The sequence below is a fragment of the Eleginops maclovinus genome, chromosome 8 (genome assembly GCF_036324505.1).
Source record: "Eleginops maclovinus isolate JMC-PN-2008 ecotype Puerto Natales chromosome 8, JC_Emac_rtc_rv5, whole genome shotgun sequence".
In the NCBI taxonomy this organism is placed as follows: domain Eukaryota; kingdom Metazoa; phylum Chordata; class Actinopteri; order Perciformes; family Eleginopidae; genus Eleginops; species Eleginops maclovinus.
In genome coordinates this window covers 146,225-167,875 of record NC_086356.1, presented here as the reverse complement: position 1 = coordinate 167,875, position 21,651 = coordinate 146,225, and the positions used below count along the sequence as shown (strand labels likewise).

The following is a 21,651-nucleotide window of genomic DNA, read 5'->3' as shown; positions in this document are numbered from 1 at the left end:
TGTATGTATGTATGTATGATGTAGTATGTATGTATGTATGTATGTATGTGTATGTATGTGTATGTATGTATGTTGTATGTGTATGTATGTATGTATGTATGTATTTATGTAATGTATGTGTATGAATGTATGTATGTTGTATGTGTATGTATAGTGTATGTATGTATGTATGTATGTATGTATGTATGTATGTATTTTTGTATTTTGGTTTTATTTGTATGTATGTGGTATGTTTGTGTATGTATGTATGTTGTATTTGATGTTTTATGTATGTGTATGTTTTATTGATTGTATGTTGTTGTATGTATGTGTTTTTAGTATGTATGTATGTATGTATGTGTATGTATTTTGTGTATTTTGTGTATGTTTTGTATGTGTATTTGTATGGTTTGTATTTTTGTTAAATGTGTATTATGTATGGTTGTAGGTGTTGTAGGGGATGTTGTATGTATGAGATGTGTTGTGTATGTATGTTGTATTTTTGAAATTGTATGATGTATGTATGTTTTGTAGGGTTTTGTTTGTATGTTATGTTTTATTTTTTATTATGTATTGTATGTTTGTTTTATGTATTTTTTTTTTTTGTAGGTATTTGTAATTTTGTGTTATGTTGGAAAATTGTAGTATTGTAGAAATTTTTATGAAGTGTATGTATTTTTTATGTATGTGTAGGTATTTATTAAATGTGTATGTATGATATGACTTATGTGTATGTATGTATGTGTATGTATGTGTATGTATGTATGTATGTTTAGTGTATGTATGTATGTGTATGTATGTGTATGTATGTGTATGTATGTCTTATGTGTATTTATGTGTATGTGTATGTATGTGTATGTATGTATGTATGTTTATGTATGTATGTATGTTTATGTATTTTATGTATATGTATGTGTATGTATGTGTATGATGTATGTGTATGTATGTATTCTTGTATGTATTTAAGTATATGTATGTGTGTATGGTATGTTTGTATGTATGTATGTTTATGTATGTGTGTATGTTTATGTATGTTTATGTATGTATGTATGTATTTGATTTTTGTTTTTTAAATTGTAGTATGGTATGTTTTTTGTTTTTTTTTTTTATGTTGTATGTATGTGTATTTTGTTTTGTATGGTTGTATGTTATTTGTTATGTTTATGTATTTTTTGTATGTATGTGTGTTGTGTATGTATGGTATTGTATGTTTGTATGTATGTGGTTAATTATGTTTTTTTTATTTATGTATGTGTTGTATGTGTATGTTGGTGTTGTATGTGTTGTATTTATTTTTGTATGTGTTAAATGTGTATGTATTTTGTATGTATGTATTTTGGGTATGTATTATGTTTTATGTATTTTTTTTGTATGTTGTGTATGTAGGGTTTTTTGTATGTTGTTATGTATGTGTATGTTTTTTATGTATTTTATGTTGTTTGTGTTGTTGTATGAGTATTGTAGGGTAGTATTTTTTATGTGTATGTTTTTTGTATGTAGTGTATGTTTGGTATTAAAGTTATGTTTTGTATGTATGTTTATGTTGTGTATGTTGTGTATGTATGTGTATGATGTGTAGTTGTGTATGTGTATGTTTTTGGTATGGTTGTATGTGTATGTATGTTTTTGTATGAAATGGGGTTTTTGTTTATTTTTTTATGTAGGGGTTTAAGTATGTTTTTATTATGTGAAAACCCTTTTTTTTTTATTTTATAAAATTTTAAATTTAAATATTATATTATAAAAAAAATTATATTTTATTAATTCTTAAAAAATTTATTTAATATTTTTTAAAATATTTATTATTGTTTTTAATTTTAAATATTAATTTTTTTAATTTTTTTTATATTTTTATTTATAAAGTATTTATAAAATTTTTATATTTTATTATATTATAATTGAAAAAATTTTTTTATATTAAATAAAAAACTTTATATTTAAATATAATATAAAAATTAAATAGTAAAAATTTAAAAAAATAATTATAAAAAAATTAACTATAATTTATTTATATAGTAAAATTTTAAAAAAAAAAATTAATATATATATATATTTAAAAACAAAAATTATAAATATATATATAAAAATTTATATATAAAAAAATATATAAAAAATTTCTATATATTTATAAAAATTTATTTAAAAATTTTATATATAAAATTTTTTAAATTTAATAAAAAAAAAAATATTAAATTTTATATTTTTTTAAAATTTATTATATATAAATAAAAAAATATCCCAAAATATTAAAAAATACATTTTAAAAAAAAACCTAATAAAAAAGAAAAAAAAAATAATTTTAATAAATAAAAAAAAAAAAAATTTATAAAAAAATAATATTTTTTTAAAAAAAAAAACTAAAAAAAACCCAAAATAAAAAATTTTAAAAAAAATAATTTAAAAAACCAAAATTAATAAAATTAAAAAAATATTTAAAAAAAATTAAAAAAAATATTTAAATATAAATTTAAACAAAAAAATATTAAATATAAAAAAAAAAATTTAATTTTATATATATTAGTTTTAAAAAGTGATAAATAAAATGACCGCAACCCCACCCCAAACGCACCAAAACCCCTAAATCCAAATCCCCAAAAATTCCCCTTTTAAACAATTTACCCTAATAAACCCCCGGGGACCCGGTGTGGTGGCCCATAGATACCCCAAGGAGCAAGGTGGTGAGCTCATAAATACACCCCCAAAAGGCAGAGGGAGCGGCCCTAACCCCCAATGGAGCGAGTGGAGCGAGTCTAGAATCCAGCCAATGGAGCGAGTTGAGCGACCTTTAAAACAGCAATGGAGCAGAGTGTGAGCGAGTCATAAAAAACACCCCATAGGGAGAGTGTGGGGGGGGTTTTGAGTTTCTCCCAAGGGGGTTTTTCACCCCAGCCATCCGTGGGGATTTAAAACCCAACAAAGTTTAAAAATTAAAAAGAATATAAGTTGTAATTTTTTTACATTTTATAAAAATAAACTTTGCTTTCACGTTTTTTTTTATTCAGATAAGGAAAGAAAAGGGGGGGGGACCGGTAGGGAGGGGGCAGGTAGGGGAACGGGTAGGGAGAAAAGTAGGGGGTAGCAAGTGGGGAGTGTCAGCGGGGTTTAAAGGGGTCTGGGCGAGGCGGGGCCAGAGAAAAGAGAAGGGAACTCTGTTCTTTTTAAATGGGGCTGTAAAAGCAGGATAAAAAAGGGAAAAGGGAAGTTAGGGATGTTGTTATGGGAAATATGTGTGTGTGTGTGGGGTGGGGGGGGGGGGGGTTTTTTTTTTTTTTTTTTTTATTTTTAAAAAAATAAAATGGAAAACAGTGCCCCGGAAGCTGAAACCTACTGTCTCACAGGCTGTATGTTAGCATGTTAGCAGCTAACACTTTAGCATCTCTCTGAGCAGCAGGAGGAAATCACAGCTTCAAAACAAATATAAAAAAGGATTAAACATAAAACATGAATACAACATTACTTTTAGTAAAGTGAATTAAACTAAAAGGGTTTCCTTTTTCAACAGAAATAAAATTAATGATAAGAATACTGACCGACTTGTTTCTGCTTAATTTATTTAAACTTAAATTAGATTTGTAAATGTAAATGAACAATGAGTCCCTGAGAAGCCGTTTATAAAGTCTATTGTGACGCTTCAAAGTAAAATCAGATCCTCCTGGTGCTCTGTACGAAGAGCCTGGCTGTGTTGTTGTTAGCTTCAGTTAGCTTCCACTCAGGAGTTCACGCTAACCACATGCTAATACCTTTATGTATATAGAGTATGGGTTAGGGTTAACCCATGCTAACGCTAGCTGTTCTGGCTAGCTCACCAACATTAACGTTAGCATATTAGCAATGTCTTCCACTGAGAGGAATTCTCCGTTGGTTTCACCCGTGAACCTCTTCAGATCTGGTTCCCGCTCAGAGCCCAGATGGGCATCAGGCGTGCGTGAGACAAACTTCTCCCACGTTCTCCTGTTTAGCATTTACTGCTAATCCTCTGCTTTTAGTCCTAGCGTCTGCTAACAGCAGTCCCCTGAATCCTACTCATAAATATTATTTTCAGTTTTGGGGAGTAAAGCACTAAAGGATTTTATAATAAGAAGTGTCTCTGTATCACATGAATGATGTTAGCATAGCAGCTAAAGTCTGACTGATCAATAACAGACATTATTATTTTGGGATGTGTAGTGTAAGGATCACATGATGTAACCCTTGCGCATTAGCCGCAGCGTTCTGATTGTTCACCATAAATAACGCTTACACTGATTATCGTTATCTCTCTCCTCAGACATCCCTGGCTTCTGATTGGACGCCTATGATTTGACACCTCTGTTTGGCTGATTAATCATCTATAGCCCCGCCCTTCTGCAACGCATAGCCATGTCAAACATCAATGTGTCATTGGACAACCCGTACGGTGAGGTCACCATCCCCCGCGCTAAGCTCCACCCCTCCGAGGATGTCTCCATGGTGATAGCCAATCCGATGGCTCTGGACAACGACGAGAACCCGTATGGCGCCCAGAGCCCCGCCCCCCCGCCATACCTGGTGAAGGAGGCGGACCCAGAAGAGGAAGGGGGGGGGCAGTGCTGCTACCGCTGCAGGAGGAGGAAGTAATGTCACAGCAACAGGGAGTGATGTCACAGCGACAGGGAGTGATGTCACTGCGAGAGGGAGTGATGTCACAGCGACAGGGAGTGATGTCACTGCGAGAGGGAGTGATGTCACAGCGAGAGGCAGCGAGACAGGAGGACTGTGATTGGTTATTTTACTTCTCGTTCACAGAGGAATCGAGGCAGGAGACCAGGAGGTGAGGAAGAAGAAGAGGAAGATGAACTTTAGGAAGCTGTTTACCCGTTGAGTCCCTGTAGAAACTCTTTAATAATAATAAATAAACGTCAGATATATCGGTGGAAAAAGATGGCCGCTGCTGAACGTTTCTCTGTTGTTACCATGGATACACATTCAATGAGTGAGCATCGTTAATTGACCCTCAGATTTAATAAGCCAACCCTAATGTACATGCTGTTATTATCAACGAGTCTCAGATCAAACCACCTTTAACTTCCTGTTTCACTGTTTTTATATTTTGATCCACTTTTCTAACTTTGGTTTTCATGAAGTTTTATAGAGTATTTATATTTTTGCACAATGATTTTAGTATGAAGGAGTTTTGAAAGTATAAATGCTGGAAATATGAAACGTGGAGTCAAATCTGAGAGGATGTTTTAATCTGCTGATTAAAGAAAGATGGTGAATATTAACGAGCGCCGCGAAGGTTAATCATAATACACACATTCAACACTGTGTGTGTGTGTGTGTGTGTGTGTGTGTGTGTGTGTGTGTGTGTGTGTGTGTGTGTGTGTGTGTGTGTGTGTGTGTGTGTGTGTGTGTGTGTGTGTGTGTGTTGCTAGGCGCCCTCCCTCAGTGATGTAACCTGATCGGTCAACAGGGAGCAGCTCCTCTTTCCATTGGCTGATCAGGTTTCAGGTCGCTTCACTGAACTCTTCATTTTGTTTAATCAGAAAATAAGAACATCAATGAAAGTTATTTTTCATAATAAGTGAGAGGGAGAGAGAGGGAGAGAGAGAGGGGAGAGAGAAACAGAGAGAGGGGAGAGAGAAACAGAGAGAGGGAGAGAGAGACAGAGAGAGACAGAGAGAGGGAGAGAGAGAAACAGAGAGAGGGGAGAGAGAAACAGAGAGAGGGAGAGAGAGAAACAGAGAGAGGGAGAGAGAGACAGAGAGAGAGAGAGAAACAGAGAGAGGGAGAGAGAGAAACAGAGAGGGAGAGAGAGACAGAGAGAGGGAGAGAGAGAAATAGAGAGAGGGAGAGAGAGACAGAGAGAGGGAGAGAGAGAAACAGAGAGAGGGAGAGAGAGACAGAGAGAGGGAGAGAGAGAAACAGAGAGAGGGAGAGAGGGAGAGAGAGAGAGAGAGAAACAGAGAGAGACAGAGAGAGGGAGAGAGAGAAACAGAGAGAGGGAGAGAGAGAAACAGAGAGAGGGAGAGAGAGAAACAGAGCGCGAAAGAGAGGGAGAGAGGGAGAGACAGAGAGGGAGAGAGAGAGACAGGAACAGAGAGGGAGAGACAGAGAATATTTTACTCAGAGGGAGGACGGAGGTGAAACTGGAATAAAAGCTAAAGAGAAGATGGAGAAAAGATGAAACCTGAATAGACGAGGAGAAAAAGTTTAAACAACAATGAAGAAGAGGAAGATGTGAAGGGACACATCAAGGTGAGTTTCTATCCAATCAGAGAGAATCTGTCTGCATTACGTTCCCCTGATTGGACCATTTCATCCTCTGTCTCCCTTCCTCATTGAAAGTAAAGACTTTAAATACTCAGCAGTAAAAGTACTGTTTCCTGTTAGCATCAGAAAAACCTCCCATTTCATCAAAACAGGGACAAGCAAAAGCTAACGTTCCAATTTTCACTAACATTAAAAAACTCGTAATTAACAAGTTAACAAGCTAACGTAACAAAGCTAAAGCTAAGTTAACAAGCTAACGGGAACGGTTTAAAAAGTAAAAGCTACTTCAAATAAAAGCTAAGTTAACAAATAACGGCTAAAAAAAACAAATTTAAAAAGTTAAAAGCTCGTTAACAAAAGGGTTTAAAAAAAAGGTAACGTTAACAAGCTAAGCTAAAGAACAATTAACGGCAAATTAAACAACAACAGCTCGTTAAACAGCCCCCAAGTTAAAAAGAAAAGCTAACAACGTTAACGCAACTTAACAAACTAAAGCTAAAATTTAACAAGTTAAAAGCTAACTTAACAAGAAAGCTAAAGTTTAACATTTTTAACGGGGGAAAAATTAACAAGTAACACTAAAATTAACCCCTAACGTAACTTAAAAGCTAAAGCTAACGTTAACTTAACGGGTAACGTTAAAAGTTACGGCTAAATTAACAAGTAACGGGTAAAGTTAACCCCAAACTAACAGCAAAAAAACAATTAACAGCTAACAAAAAAAATTTAACGCTAACTTAACAAAAAACGGTAAAGTTAACAAGTAACAGTCGTTCAAACTAAAAAACTTTCAAGTTAAAGCTAACATTAACAAGTTAACAGCTAACATTAACAAATTAACAGGCTAACGTTAACAAGCTAACGGCTAACGTTAACAAGCTAACAGCTAACATTAACAAATTAACAGCTAACATTAACAAATTAACGGCTAACGTTAACAAAGCTAACAGCTAACGTTAACAAGCTAACAGCTAACGTTAACCAGCTAACAGCTCACGTTACCAAGCTAACAGCTAACATTAACAAATTAACGGCTAACGTTAACAAGCTAACAGCTAACGTTAACAAAGCTAACGGGTAACGTTAACAAGCTAACGGCTAACGTTAACAAGCTAACGGCTAACGTTAACCAGCTAACAGCTAACGTTAACCAGCTAACAGCTAACGTTAACAAGCTAACAGCTAACATTAACAGCTAACGTTAACAAGCTAACAGCTAACGTTAACCAGTTAACAGCTAACGTTAACAAGCTAACAGCTAACATTAACAAATTAACGGCTAACGTTAACAAGCTAACAGCTAACGTTAACAAGCTAACGGCTAACGTTAACAAGCTAACAGCTAACGTTAACAAAGCTAACGGCTAACGTTAACAAGCTAACAGCTAACATTAACAAATTAACGGCTAACGTTAACCAGCTAACAGCTAACGTTAACAAGCTAACAGCTAACGTTAACCAGCTAACAGCTAACGTTAACCAGCTAACAGCTAACGTTAACAAGCTAACAGCTAACGTTAACAGCTAACGTTAACAAGCTAACAGCTAACGTTAACAAAGATAACAGCTAACGTTAACCAGCTAACAGCTAACGTTAACCAGCTAACAGCTAACGTTAACAAGCTAACAGCTAACGTTAACAGCTAACGTTAACAAGCTAACAGCTAACGTTAACAAGCTAACAGCTAACGTTAACAGCTAACGTTAACAAGCTAACAGCTAACGTTAACAAAGATAACAGCTAACGTTAACAAGCTAACAGCTAACGTTAACAAGCTAACAGCTAACGTTAACAAAGATAACAGCTAACGTTAACAAGCTAACAGCTAACGTTAACAAAGATAACAGCTAACGTTAACAAGCTAACAGCTAACGTTAACAAGCTAACAGCTAACGTTAACAGCTAACGTTAACAAGCTAACAGCTAACGTTAACAAAGATAACAGCTAACGTTAACAAGCTAACAGCTAACGTTAACCAGCTAACAGCTAACGTTAACCAGCTAACAGCTAACGTTAACAAGCTAACGGCTAACGTTAACAGCTAACGTTAACAAGCTAACAGCTAACGTTAACAAAGATAACAGCTAACGTTAACCAGCTAACAGCTAACGTTAACCAGCTAACAGCTAACATTAACAAGCTAACAGCTAACGTTAACAGCTAACGTTAACAAGCTAACAGCTAACGTTAACAAAGATAACAGCTAACGTTAACAAGCTAACAGCTAACGTTAACCAGCTAACAGCTAACGTTAACAAGCTAACAGCTAACGTTAACAGCTAACGTTAACAAGCTAACAGCTAACGTTAACAAAGATAACAGCTAACGTTAACAAGCTAACAGCTAACGTTAACAAGCTAACAGCTAACGTTAACAAGCTAACAGCTAACGTTAACAGCTAACGTTAACAAGCTAACAGCTAACGTTAACAAAGATAACAGCTAACGTTAACAAGCTAACAGCTAACGTTAACAAGCTAACAGCTATATTACATTATTTTGAATGATGTCATGGCATTGGAATTTTTGGGGGTTTTAGCGCCACCTAGTGTCTTTCTAGTGAGGAAACACTCATTATTAATCCTGCCTTTTATTTTGATACTTACCTTCAGCTGATGTAACATCCTGTGATGTCAAATCTAGCTAGAAGTAGGAAGTTCATTACTTCAGTTGAGTCAGAACATGCCAAGGTGAAGAGATGCTCATCCTTGAAGGACGTTCTTGCCCTTGTTAAGGCTTTGCTTGTAAGTCAATGTTTATGATTTTGTGTATGAAGGACCAATTTATGCTTTTATGCATCTTAAGTTAATTTGTAGTCAAATTAATGGCAATAAATCGTTTTTGTGTAGATAGAATGTCTGAAGAACTTCTGCAAGTCATGTAGAGCGAGCAAGCTAACTAGTATGTTATTTTCCTCACGTGATTTCTATGCTACACTGTGTATGTGTGTAGAAGGATGAAGCAAACACACTTTTATGTACATTTCTGTTTGTTTATTTAGTTTACGAAGGAAAAAGGAAGAATTCTGTAAACTTGAAGGATGGAGTAAATGTTCAAAACCCACTTCTGCCTCAGAAAGTCATTCCATCGTTTTATTGTTAGCTGTCTGTCTAGTCAAGTGAATGGGCGCCTGGTGAGGACAGAACAGTAAAAAGCATCCAGCACAGCGGGCAGAACAAATGATATTAAATATTTAAAATAATAATGGTTTATTCTAAAACTTTTCATTTTACTCAGAGCAACATGTCGGACATCAGAGAAAAAGACGTAGAAGAGGAGGAAGAGGAGGAAGAGGAAGTGACATGTGAGCCACTCCCCCCCCCGCCATCCACTGTTGCCATGGAGAGGATTGTGAGGAGGCAGGACCTGGTGTGCATCATCTGCTTCGGCAGCTACGACCTCACCACGCGGTTACCACGGCGACTTCACTGCGGACACGCCTTCTGTCAGGCATGTTTGAGGAGGCTGGACACGGTCATCAACGAGCAGGTGGGCACCAATTTACAAATCAATACACCAATTAACCAATCAGCATCAGCTGGTCTCCCTGATAACTTCACACTTATGGGGCTAGAGAGCATCTAAAGGTGTTTCTCTCCCACAAACCTCCCTCCTATTGGCTAGCGCTCCAACACATTGTATGCTATAGGCTAAGAGGCGGGACATCTCTAAGCGGTTGATCCATCACCACAGAGGGGCAGCTAACCAATCAGAGCAGACAGCTGTGGTTTCAGACGGAGAGTGCAGTATGATCTGTTGTTTTTATCACAGGTGTGGATCCCGTGCCCTCAGTGCCGGCAGAACACCCCTCGGCCGCGGGGGGGGGGCAGCAGGTCTGGATCTGGACCTGGTCTCCTTCCTGGGGGTGAAGGCACAGCAGGCAGTTCCCCCCTTGCTGTCCTCCCTGAAGGGGGGGCTAGACAGGAAGCCCTGGCTTGGGAAGGAGGCCCCCCCCGAGGACGGCTGGGCTCATGGAGGACTGGCAGAGCCGCGTTTCCATCGTTACGGCAACTGCTGCCCACCGCCCTCCTATTGGCTGTGCTGCTGGTTCTGCTGCCAGGGACGGGGCTAGGGCCGACCAATGTCGGTGGGGGGGGGGGGGGGGGGGGGGGGGGGGGGAGCCTGAGAGTTTACGTAAGAAGGTGATTAAACACCTTCAGTATATATCTGACGTCTCTGTGATGGAGTCATGTTTCTGCTTTTGACCCTCAAAAGCTCTCTCTGAAAAAGCTAAATTAGAAGAAACTAAAATGATTTGACTTTAAATCTATATATTTAATAAACTGATGAATTATTATAAGTATTTATATTTTCATACTAACTGTACTCACTGATAATACGAAAGTAGACTTTTTGTAACTGCAGGATCCTCGGTACTGTATATCATATTAAATATTTCATGTGGTTTGTATTTCTATACTAATATTAATATAGAGTGAAATAAAGACAGAGCTGCTGTGAAAGAAATATTTATTCATAATTACATACTTTACAAAAGTAAAGAAACTGAACAGTTAGCCTCTTCTGTTGTTGGAACGTGGACAATAAAGTTTTAACATTCAAACACATTCAGTGGACGGAGAAACATGTGACCGGCAGAACACCCCTCGGCCGCGGGGGGGGGGGGGCAGCAGGTCTGCGTTAGTAAAGTGTGTTACAATGTGTTATGTTCATAGCGTGTAGTTGTGTGTGTTACAATGTGTTATGTTCATAGCGTGTAGTTGTGTGTGTTACAATGTGTTATGTTCATAGCGTGTAGTTGTGTGTGTTACAATGTGTTATGTTCATAGCGTGTAGTTGTGTGTGTTACAATGTGTTATGTTCATAGCGTGTAGTTGTGTGTGTTACAATGTGTTATGTTCATAGCGTGTAGTTGTGTGTGTTACAATGTGTTATGTTCATAGCGTGTAGTTGTGTGTGTTACAATGTGTTTGTTTGAGTGATGACAGGAACAAGGTTGAGTCTCTGGACGAACAACATGGAGACAAAACTGAAATATAAAATAAAAACACTTTTGGCATTTTTCCCTTCAGGAGGCACAAGGCATTCTGGGAGTTGGAGTCCGCTTTATGTCCCCAGCAGTGTCTTTTCTGTTGAGAAAGATTACCCATAATGCCTAGAAATAATCCATAACATTTTTCTTTTATAGTTCAAAATCAGGCTCCTCCCTCTGAGTTTGCAGCTCGGCCAATCAGAGGCGGCCGAACTGTCCAATCATAGGACACCGAGCCTTCCAATCAGAGGCTGCCGAGCCCCTCCCCCACCCTGATTCGCTGGCCCGGCTGCAGGTCGAAGCTGAAGTCTTTGGGCGCCTCGAACAGCAGCACGATGGTGGAGCCCAGGTTAAACTCCCCCACCGCCGCCCCTCGCTGCAAGACCACGCCCTCCCCCTCCACTGAGGACACGCCCCCTTCACCTGCCGCCTTCAGCACCTGGTCACGGAGGGCAATGTAGCTGCGGTCGTGGAAAGAGCCTTTACTGTAGCGGGGGGCGTTGGTCTGAAGATCCTGAGGACAAGAGGAAGACTGTTAACGAGGAAGACTGTTAACCAGGAAGCCTGTTAACGAGGAGGACTGTTAACGAGGAAGCCTGTTAACGAGGAAGCCTGTTAATGAGGAGGACTGTTAACGAGGAAGACTGTTAACGAGGAAGACTGTTAACGAGGAAGCCTGTTAACGAGGAAGACTGTTAACGAGGAAGCCTGTTAACGAGGAAGCCTGTTAACGAGGGAGACTGTTAACGAGGGAGACTGTTAACGAGGGAGACTGTTAACGAGGAAGCCTGTTAACGAGGAAGCCTGTTATCGAGGACTGTTAACGAGGAAGACTGTTAACGAGGAGGACTGTTAACGAGGAAGACTGTTAACGAGGAAGCCTGTTAACGAGGAAGCCTGTTAACGAAGGGAAACTGTTAACGAGGAAGCCTGTTAACGAGGAAGAATGTAACGAGGAAGACTGTTAACGAGGAAGACTGTTAACGAAGGGAAATTTCAAGAGGAAGACTGTTAACGAGGAAGCCTGTTAACGAGGAAGCCTGTTAACGAAGGGAAACTGTTAACGAGGAAGCCTGTTAACGAGGAAGAATGTTAACGAGGAAGACTGTTAACGAGGAAGACTGTTAACGAAGGGAAATTTCAAGAGGAAGACTGTTAACGAGGAAGCCTGTTAACGAAGGGAAACTGTTAACGAGGAAGAATGTTAACGAGGAAGACTGTTAACGAGGAAGCCTGTTAAGAAGGGAAAAACTGTTAACGAGGAAGCCTTTAACGCGGAGGAAGCCTTTAACGGGGGAAGCCTGTTAAACGAGGAAGACTGTTAACGAGGAAACCTGTTAACGAGGAAGCTGTTAACGAGGAAGACTTTTAAACTTGGAGACTATTAACGAAGGGAAATGTTAAGAGGAACCCTGTTAAGAGGAAGCCTTTAACGGGAAGGAAAACCTGTTAACGAGGAAGGTGTTAACGAGGAAGACTGTTAACGAAGGGAAACTTTTAAACGAGGAAGCTGTTAACGAGGAACCCCTTTAAGGGAAGGGAAACTGTTAACGAGGAAGCCTGTTAACGAGGAAGATGTTAACGAGGAACCCTTTTAAGGGAGGAAGCCTTTTAAGGGGGAAGACTGTTAACGAAGGGTGAAACTGTTAACGAGGAAGCTTTTAAACGAGGAAACTGTTACGAGAAGCCTTTTAACGAAGAAGCCTGTTACGAGGAAGACGTTAACGAAGGGGAAAAAATGTTAACGAGGAAGCCTGTTAACGAGGAAGCCCTTTAACGAAGGGAAACTGTTAACGAGGAAGCCTGTTAACGAGGAAGACTGTTAACGAGGAAGCCTTTTAACGAGGAAGCCTGTTAACGAGGAAGACTGTTAACGAAGGGAAACTGTTAACGAGGAAGCCTGTTAACGAGGAAGACTGTTAACGAGGAAGACTATTAACGAAGGGAAACTGTTAACGAGGAAGCCTGTTAACGAGGAAGCCTGTTAACGAGGAAGACTGTTAACGAGGAAGACTGTTAACGAGTAAGCCTTTTAACGAAGAAGCCTGTTAACGAGGAAGACTGTTAACGAAGGGAAACTGTTAACGAGGAAGCCTGTTAACGAGGAAGCCCTTTAACGAAGGGAAACTGTTAACGAGGAAGCCTGTTAACGAGGAAGACTGTTAACGAGGAAGCCTTTTAACGAGGAAGACTGTTAACGAGGAAGACTGTTAACGAAGGGAAACTGTTAACGAGGAAGCCTGTTAACGAGGAAGACTGTTAACGAGGAAGACTATAAACGAAGGGAAACTGTTAACGAGGAAGCCTGTTAACGAGGAAGCCTGTTAACGAGGAAGACTGTTAACGAGGAAGCCTGTTAACGAGGAAGACTGTTAACGAGTAAGCCTTTTAACGAAGAAGCCTGTTAACGAGGAAGACTGTTAACGAGGAAGCCTTTTAACGAAGAAGTCTGTTAACGAGGAAGACTATTAACGAAGGGAAACTGTTAACGAGGAAGCCTGTTAACGAGGAAGCCCTTTAACGAAGGGAAACTGTTAACGAGGAAGCCTGTTAACGAGGAAGACTGTTAACGAGGAAAGCCCTTTAACGAGGAAGACTGTTAACGAGGAAGACTGTTAACGAAGGGAAACTGTTAACGAGGAAGCTGTTAACGAGGAAGACTGTTAACGAGGAAGACTGTTAACGAAGGGAAACTGTTAACGAGGAAGCCTGTTAACGAGGAAGCCTGTTAACGAGGAAGACTGTTAACGAGTAAGCCTTTTAACGAAGAAGCCTGTTAACGAGGAAGACTGTTAACCGAGGAAGACTGTTAACGAGGAAGACCATTAACGAAGGGAAACTGTTAACAAGGAAGACTGTTAACGAGTAAGACTGTTAACGAGGAAGCCTTAACGATGAAGACTGGTAATGAGGAAATGTATTTCAGAAACAGGAAGTAAACCATGAACAAATTAATATCAAATAATTCAGAGTGCTCCTCACCTGGTCGAAGTAGACTCTGATGGAGCCCACGTTGGTGGCCCCAACCGCCGTTAACGAGAAAAAGCCATGCTGCCATTGCCCGCTCAGAGCCACGCGCTCGTTAAGACAGAAGAGCTCCTTAACGAGCCGAGCCACGCCCGGGTTCACGGACATCAGAGAGCCTAATGAGGGAGACAGACAGGTGAGACAGGAAAGGCTGGGTCGGGGTTAGGAAGAGAAAGTGGTTCTCACTTTGGAAGCATGAACAGGAAGTGGTTCTCACCTGGGAAGTGGCGCCTCAGCTCCACCCTCCAGTCGGTGGGAGAGTGGAAGCAGTGATAGTCTCCTGGAGCCAGATAGACCACCACGTGGAACAGGTCGTTTTCCGGGGAGGACAGCAGCAGGTCCTGGAAGGATGAGGACACGTCTGTGGAGAGACAGGGACCAGAATCAGAATCACCAGGACCATAATAAGGGCCACGGTGCAGTAAACCAGCTTGAGTCGGGAACATCTTACCTTGACCCTGCCCCTTCTGAGGACCCAGGAAGTGCTCCAGGCTGTAGGTGACCCCCTTCACCTGCTCCACCTGAGAGTTCTTCACCCGACCAAAGTGAAGAATCCTCCCATCAGCCGGGGAGATCTGAATCAGGAACACAGACAGTCACTACTTCCGGTTTGTGTTTCCTCTTCCTCAGGAAACACAGTAGTGAGGAAGAGGAAACACAAACAGACAGTAGTGAGGAAGAGGTGTAAGAGCAGTTACCAGGCAAGAGGAGGCACAGAGCGGTCTGACTGCAGGTTTGAGACGTCGTCTGAAGAATTCCCCCAGGTTTCTGTAGTGATGCAGATCCTCCACTGCCGCCTCCTGAAAACACAGGGAAAACACCAAGTTAAAGAAGCTAAAGCTAAACATGCTAAAGCCATGTATGAGGAAAGCTCAACATGCTGAGGCTAAACCTGCTAAAGCTAAGTATGATGCAGCGACCTGCATGTTGACGCCGAAGGTCCAGATGTACAGCGAGTAGACGGGTTTCCTCAGCCAGGTGGGCAGCTCCACACCGTTCAGCCGACCCCAGGCCCTCGAGAGTAGGCGGGTCGGGAAGGAGCGGTACAGCGCCACCTGCAGGAGCAAACAGGTGAATAACATCATCCGAAGTCGTGTTTATCTGATGATAAAATCTCAAAATTCATATTTTTAACTGTCAACGTCGCTCTCCAGTTTCTCTGGAGAAGCAGTCTGCAGAGAAACCTCGACATGACTCAGCATTTTCTACAGTCACTGTGATGACTCAGCATTTTCTACAGTCACTGTGATGACTCAGCATTTTCTACAGTCACTGTGATGACTCAGCATTTTCTACAGTCACTGTGATGACTCAGCATTTTCTACAGTCACTGTGATGACTCAAAACTTTCTACCGCCTCTACCGCCGTCTGACTCAGCAGATTTCAAACGGCTGAATTTATTTTCAGTTGGTGAGCTTTTGTTTTGGATTCCCGTGCTGCAGTACCACGCTCCACCTGAACTGATCCTGATTCCCTGGCCCTGTTTCACCAAAATGTAAACAGATCAAACTGCTGACCCACTAACCTTCAGGCCCCACACACCCTCATCCCTATGATACGTGATGATGCTGTGATATCAGAAATGCCACTATGAAGCTTTAAGGAGGGGTAGGTAAGACATGGAACCAGAGAAAAACAGGAGAAGAAAAAAGGACGGCTGTTTCTGCCCCTCCCTTTTCCCTTTGTCCAATCAGATGTCGGAAGCTCTTACCCGCTTGGCCAGTGGCCGCAGAGCCCTGACTGACAGGAAGTAGCAGAAGAAAGCGATTGGCCGACGGCGCCAAGAGGCGGAGCGAGACACACGACCACTGAGTGTGGTCAGACGGTGCCGGAGAGCCAATCGAGGTATCAGGAGCCTGATTATGGTAATGAGATATAATGAGATGGCATTGAGATGCTAACGGGATGCTAATGAGATGGTGATGAGGTACTGCTGATCCACAGGTACTGCTGATCCACAGGTACAGGTACTCTACAGGTACTCTACAGGTACTGCTGATCCACAGGTACAGGTACACTACAGGTTCTGCTGATCCACAGGTACAGGTACTCTACAGGTACTGCTGATCCACAGGTACAGGTACTCTACAGGTTCTGCTGATCCACAGGTACAGGTACTCTACAGGTTCTGCTGATCCACAGGTACAGGTACTCTACAGGTACTGCTGATCCACAGGTACAGGTACTCTACAGGTACTCTACAGGTACTGCTGATCCACAGGTACTGCTGATCCACAGGTACAGGTACTCTACAGGTACTCTACAGGTACTGCTGATCCACAGGTACAGGTACTCTACAGGTACTGCTGATCCACAGGTACAGGTACTCTACAGGTACTCTACAGGTACTGCTGATCCACAGGTACAGGTACTGCTGATCCACAGGTACAGGTACTCTACAGGTACTGCTGATCCACAGGTACAGGTACTCTACAGGTACTCTACAGGTACTGCTGATCCACAGGTACAGGTACTCTACAGGTACTCTACAGGTACTGCTGATCCATAGGTACAGGTACTCTACAGGTACTGCTGATCCACAGGTACAGGTACTCTACAGGTACTGCTGATCCACAGGTACAGGTACTCAGGGATTATCAGGTGTTATCTCTTCTCTTCTCTCTGGCAGTTGTTCCATTTTAGAATAAAATAAAATATAAGAATAATAAAATACAACGTATTTTGCTTTAAATGATGTGTTTGTTGTTGTTGTTGTTGTTGTTGTTGCAATACTGACACTGGGCACCAGAGGCACTTAGCTCCTGTTCCTCCCTGGAGGAGACTCTGACTGTGTTTTTAGTTTAGTCAGAGATAAATTAATACTTCACCAAATGGTATTTATAACACACTCACTGCTGAGCACATACAACAACAACAACAACAACAACAACAACAACAACAACAAAACGTCGCAGGGCTTCTGTTCCTGTGAGAACTATCTTGACATCCTAATTATAGTGTTCTGAATATTCCTGATACAGGAACATACACTGAAGGTTTACAGGGAGTTTAAGACGTCTCTGTCCGAGCTCGTTAGCCCTTTAGGATTGGATCAACTGTAAAGAGGCTAACGAGCTAAACTAGGCTAAGGCTAAAATAGCTGACCTGACCCCACACACACACACACACACACACACACACACACACACACACACACACACACACACACACACACACACACACACACACACACACACACACACACACACACACACACACACACCGTAATCTCGGGTCAGTGTGTACTCGTTATTTATACCGTTATTGTTATATCTGTCTGTGTGATGCTAAGCTAACCTCTCTGTTCATTAATGAATATTATTTATTAATGAATATTTCCTCTCCCACCTGAGTCGGGCAGCGTTCCTGGCCTTCGCCCCCCGTCCTCCATCTCTCTGCCTCTCTCCCCCCCGCCTCACCCTCCGCAGGACGTCCCGCCCCCCCCCCGGCGGCTGGACGCCTCGGGGGAGACTTCACCATGAAGCCGCCCGACACATGCTGACGGTAATATCACCAGAGAAGAAGAACCGCGCTGCGCTGACTCACAGAGAAGAAGGGGGTGGAGCCCCGCCCCTCTTTATAACCCCTCCTCCCTTAAAGAGACAGCGTCCCTTTGAATTATGCAAACTGGCACATCCTCTACCTCGCTGAATTAAAGGATAAACATGGTATCTTCCAGTGGCGGCTGGCCAATAGAGGGCGCTAGGGCGCCGCCCCCACCACTCACCTCTCACCACATTTCCTTGAATAAGACATCAAAAAAATGAAATAATAAAATCAAAATATTTGAAATATATGTATATATTATTTAGATGTGCAAGATAAATATTTCATAGTTAATGATGAGTAAAGTTGTTTCGTTCGTTGACATTGTCTGATTGGTGACGTATTTCCGCCCTGGGGTGCAGGAATCTTTGCCCATAGACTCTCGTTAAAAGTTGTACATGCGCAGTAGCTCCTCTTCAATACAAGAGATAGGACGATGTTGGGGCGCACCTCTCCTGCGCCCCGAGCTGAATGCAGCTGGATTTGGCGGCGGGGTTGACGTCACAGCCTTCTGTCATAAAGTATGTGTATTGTCCATGTTATATATGATATACATTATTCAAATATACAGAGAGAGAGACAGAGACAGAGACAGAGACAGAGAGATAGAGAGATAGAGAGATAGAGAGATAGAGATAGAGAGATAGAGATAGAGATAGAGAGAGATAGAGAGAGAGAGAGAGATAGAGAGAGATAGAGAGATAGATAGAGAGATAGAGAGATAGATAGAGAGATAGAGAGATAGAGATAGAGATAGAGATAGAGAGAGAGATAGAGAGAGAGACAGAGACAGAGACAGAGACAGAGACAGAGAGATAGAGAGAGAGATAGAGATAGATAGAGATAGATAGAGATAGATAGAGATAGATAGAGATAGATAGAGATATAGAGAGATATAGAGAGATATAGAGAGATAGAGAGATAGAGAGATAGAGAGATAGAGAGATAGAGAGAGAGAGAGAGAGAGATAGAGATAGAGATAGAGATAGAGATAGAGAGATAGAGAGATAGAGAGATAGAGAGATAGAGAGATAGAGATAGAGATAGAGATAGAGATAGAGATAGAGATAGAGATAGAGAGATAGAGATAGAGATAGAGATAGAGATAGAGAAGGAGAGCGAAGAGATAGAGATAGAGATAGAGATAGAGATAGAGATAGAGAGAGATAGAGAGATAGAGAGATAGAGAGAGATAGAGAGAGCTAGAGATAGATAGAGAGATAGAGAGAGATAGAGAGAGATAGAGAGAGATAGAGATAGATAGAGAGATAGAGAGAGATAGAGAGAGACTAGAGAGAGATAGAGATAGAGAGAGAGATAGATAGAGAGATAGAGAGAGATAGAGAGAGATAGAGAGAGATAGAGATAGATAGAGAGATAGAGAGAGATAGAGAGAGATAGAGAGAGATAGAGAGAGATAGAGATAGATAGAGAGATAGAGAGAGTAGAGAGAGATAGAGAGAGATAGAGATAGAGAGAGATAGAGAGAGATAGAGAGAGATTAGAGATAGATAGAGAGATAGAGTGATCTAGATAAAGTTAAGAGTGTTTGAAGATTGATGTGTGTCATTGTGAGAGTTAGAGAGTGTGAGAGAGATAAGTTATAATGATTATTTAGTGAGTGTGTGATTTTTGTTGTGAGTGATGATTAGTGTTCTGTGTGTAGTAGTATAGTTGTGTGTGTGAAGAGAGTAGTGTTTTGTGGTTGTGTGATTGTGTGAGTTATTGGATTGTGTGTGAGGAGATTGAATTGATAGATTGAGATGTGAGTGAGTATTGTTAGTATTGTGTGTGTTTGTAGAGTAGATTTGTGATAGAGAGTGTCAGAGATTGTTAGAGATTGTGAGTTAGACGTTTTTGTGAGTTGAGTGACATGTGAGATGAGTATTGAGTGTTGAGATAGATGTGTTTAGACAGAATGAGAGTGAGAGTAGAGAGATAGAATTGTGTTTGTGAGAGAGAGAGATAGAGATATGATTGTGAGTGAGGTTAGTGTGTGTTAGAGAGATTGTGGTGGTGTTTGGTTTTTTTTTGTGATGTATAGTGATGTTTGAGAGTGAGGTGAGAGTAGATGTGTTTGAGTGTGCGTTAGAGAAGAGTGTGATTGTAGATAGAGTTAGAGTGATAGAGAAGATTAAGAGATAAGATTAGAGTACTAGAGTGTTAGTCACAGTTAGAGAGATAGAGAGATAGTGAGAGAGATTTGTAAGATAGAGAGATAGAGTGAAGAGATAGATAGAGAGATAAGATTTGAGAGTTTGAGTGATAGAGAGATAGTGATAGTTGATGTGATAGTGTGTGAGAGAGTTTAGAGAGAGTTAGAGATAGAGAGAGAGTGAGAAGATAGAGATAGAGATAGAGATAGATGAGAGGAGACAGAGATAGATAGAGAGAGATTGATAGGATTAGAAGAAGAAGATTGTGATGAGAGTTGTGAGAATAGAGATAGAGATAGTTAGAGTGATTAGACGGAGATATGAGATAATAGAGATTTTAGAATAGAGGTGATAGCGATTAGGTAGATAGAGATAGAGAAGAGACGAGAGAGATAGAGATAGAGGATGAGATAGAGATAGGACATTATAGATAGAGAGAGAGAGATAGGATAGATAGAGAGATAGAGAGATAGGATAGATAGAGAGATAGAGAGATAGAGAGATAGAGATAGAGAGATAGAGATAGAGATAGAGATAGAGAGATAGATATAGAGATAGAGATAGAGATAGAGATAGAGATAGATAGAGAGAGAGAGATAGAGATAGATAGAGAGATAGAGAGATAGAGATAGATAAGAGATAGAGAGATAGAGAGATAGAGAGTAGAGAGATAGAGATAGGAGATAGAGATAGATATAGAGATAGAGAGAGAGAGATAGAGATAGAGATAGAGATAGAGATAGATATAGAGATAGATATAGAGTAGAGACTATGATAGATATAGAGATAGATAGAGATAGATAGAGATTGATAGAGATAGAGATAGATATAGAGATAGAGAGAGAGAGATAGATAGAGAGAGAGAGATAGAGAGATAGATATAGAGATAGAGATAGAGATAGATATAGAGATAGATAATAGAGATAGATAGAGAGATAGAGATAGAGAGATAGAGATAGATAGAGATAGAGATAGATAGAGATAGATAAGATAGATAGAGATAGAGATAGATATAGAGATTGAGTTTGAGATAGATATAGAGATAGATAGAGATAGATAGAGATAGATAGAGATAGAGATAGATATAGAGATAGAGAGAGAGAGTTAGATAGAGAGAGAGAGATAGAGAGATAGATATAGAGATAGAGATAGATAGATATAGAGATAGAGAGAGAGATAGATATAGAGATTAGAGATAGAGATAGATTAGAGATAGATAGAGAGAGATAGTTATAGAGAAGAGATAGAGAGATTGATATATGAATAGAGATAGAGAATACAGTCTATAGAGATAGTTATGAATAGATTAAGAGAGATTGAGGATAGAGAGATAGAGCATTGATTAGTGATAGAGTGAGATCTGAGATAATTGGAGAGATAAGATGAGATAATAGATGTGAGACATGAGATAGAGAAAATAATAATAATAATAATATATATTGTGAATTTTATATAGCCCTTTCAGGACTCTCAAGGTCGACTTTACACAAAGAGTGTGTGTGTGTTTGTGTGGTGTGTGTGTGTGATGCGTTGTTAGTGTGAGTGAGGTGCAAGTGCGCAGGGCGCCAGGTGGGGTTGGCGAGGGGTTAAAGTCCAAAGGCCTCAGAGAAAAGGAGTGCCTGTTAGTGCATTTAAATGAATCTACTGAGGGGGCACGCGGATGTGTGGTGGGAGTTCGGTTCCACATGAGGGGCAGCACACACAAAAGGCACCTGTC

At 40.2% G+C, this 21,651-nt stretch overlaps 2 protein-coding genes across 2 annotated transcripts in view; one reads left to right on the top strand and one right to left on the bottom strand.

Annotated features, from left to right (window-relative positions):
- Positions 1 to 8,544: 8,544 nt before the first annotated feature.
- Positions 8,545 to 10,283, top strand: rnf224 (ring finger protein 224). The gene is given in 4 exon segments (XM_063889999.1): positions 8,545 to 8,955; positions 9,449 to 9,700; positions 9,983 to 10,030; positions 10,032 to 10,283. Coding segments are annotated over 4 exon segments (666 nt in total). The 5' UTR covers positions 8,545 to 8,841.
- A 384-nt stretch (positions 10,284 to 10,667) lies between these two features.
- pisd (phosphatidylserine decarboxylase) overlaps positions 10,668 to 21,651 on the bottom strand; it is an 11,795-nt gene continuing 811 nt past the window's right edge. Inside the window, exons 2-9 of the mRNA XM_063890030.1 lie at positions 17,581 to 17,692; positions 15,944 to 16,088; positions 15,152 to 15,286; positions 14,930 to 15,031; positions 14,683 to 14,806; positions 14,449 to 14,592; positions 14,187 to 14,347; positions 10,668 to 11,718 (exon numbers count right to left, since the gene is read on the bottom strand). Of these exons, the coding sequence (XP_063746100.1) occupies positions 11,449 to 11,718; positions 14,187 to 14,347; positions 14,449 to 14,592; positions 14,683 to 14,806; positions 14,930 to 15,031; positions 15,152 to 15,286; positions 15,944 to 16,088; positions 17,581 to 17,692 (1,193 nt within the window). The 3' untranslated portion in view covers positions 10,668 to 11,448. The remainder of the gene's footprint in view (positions 11,719 to 14,186; positions 14,348 to 14,448; positions 14,593 to 14,682; positions 14,807 to 14,929; positions 15,032 to 15,151; positions 15,287 to 15,943; positions 16,089 to 17,580; positions 17,693 to 21,651) is intronic.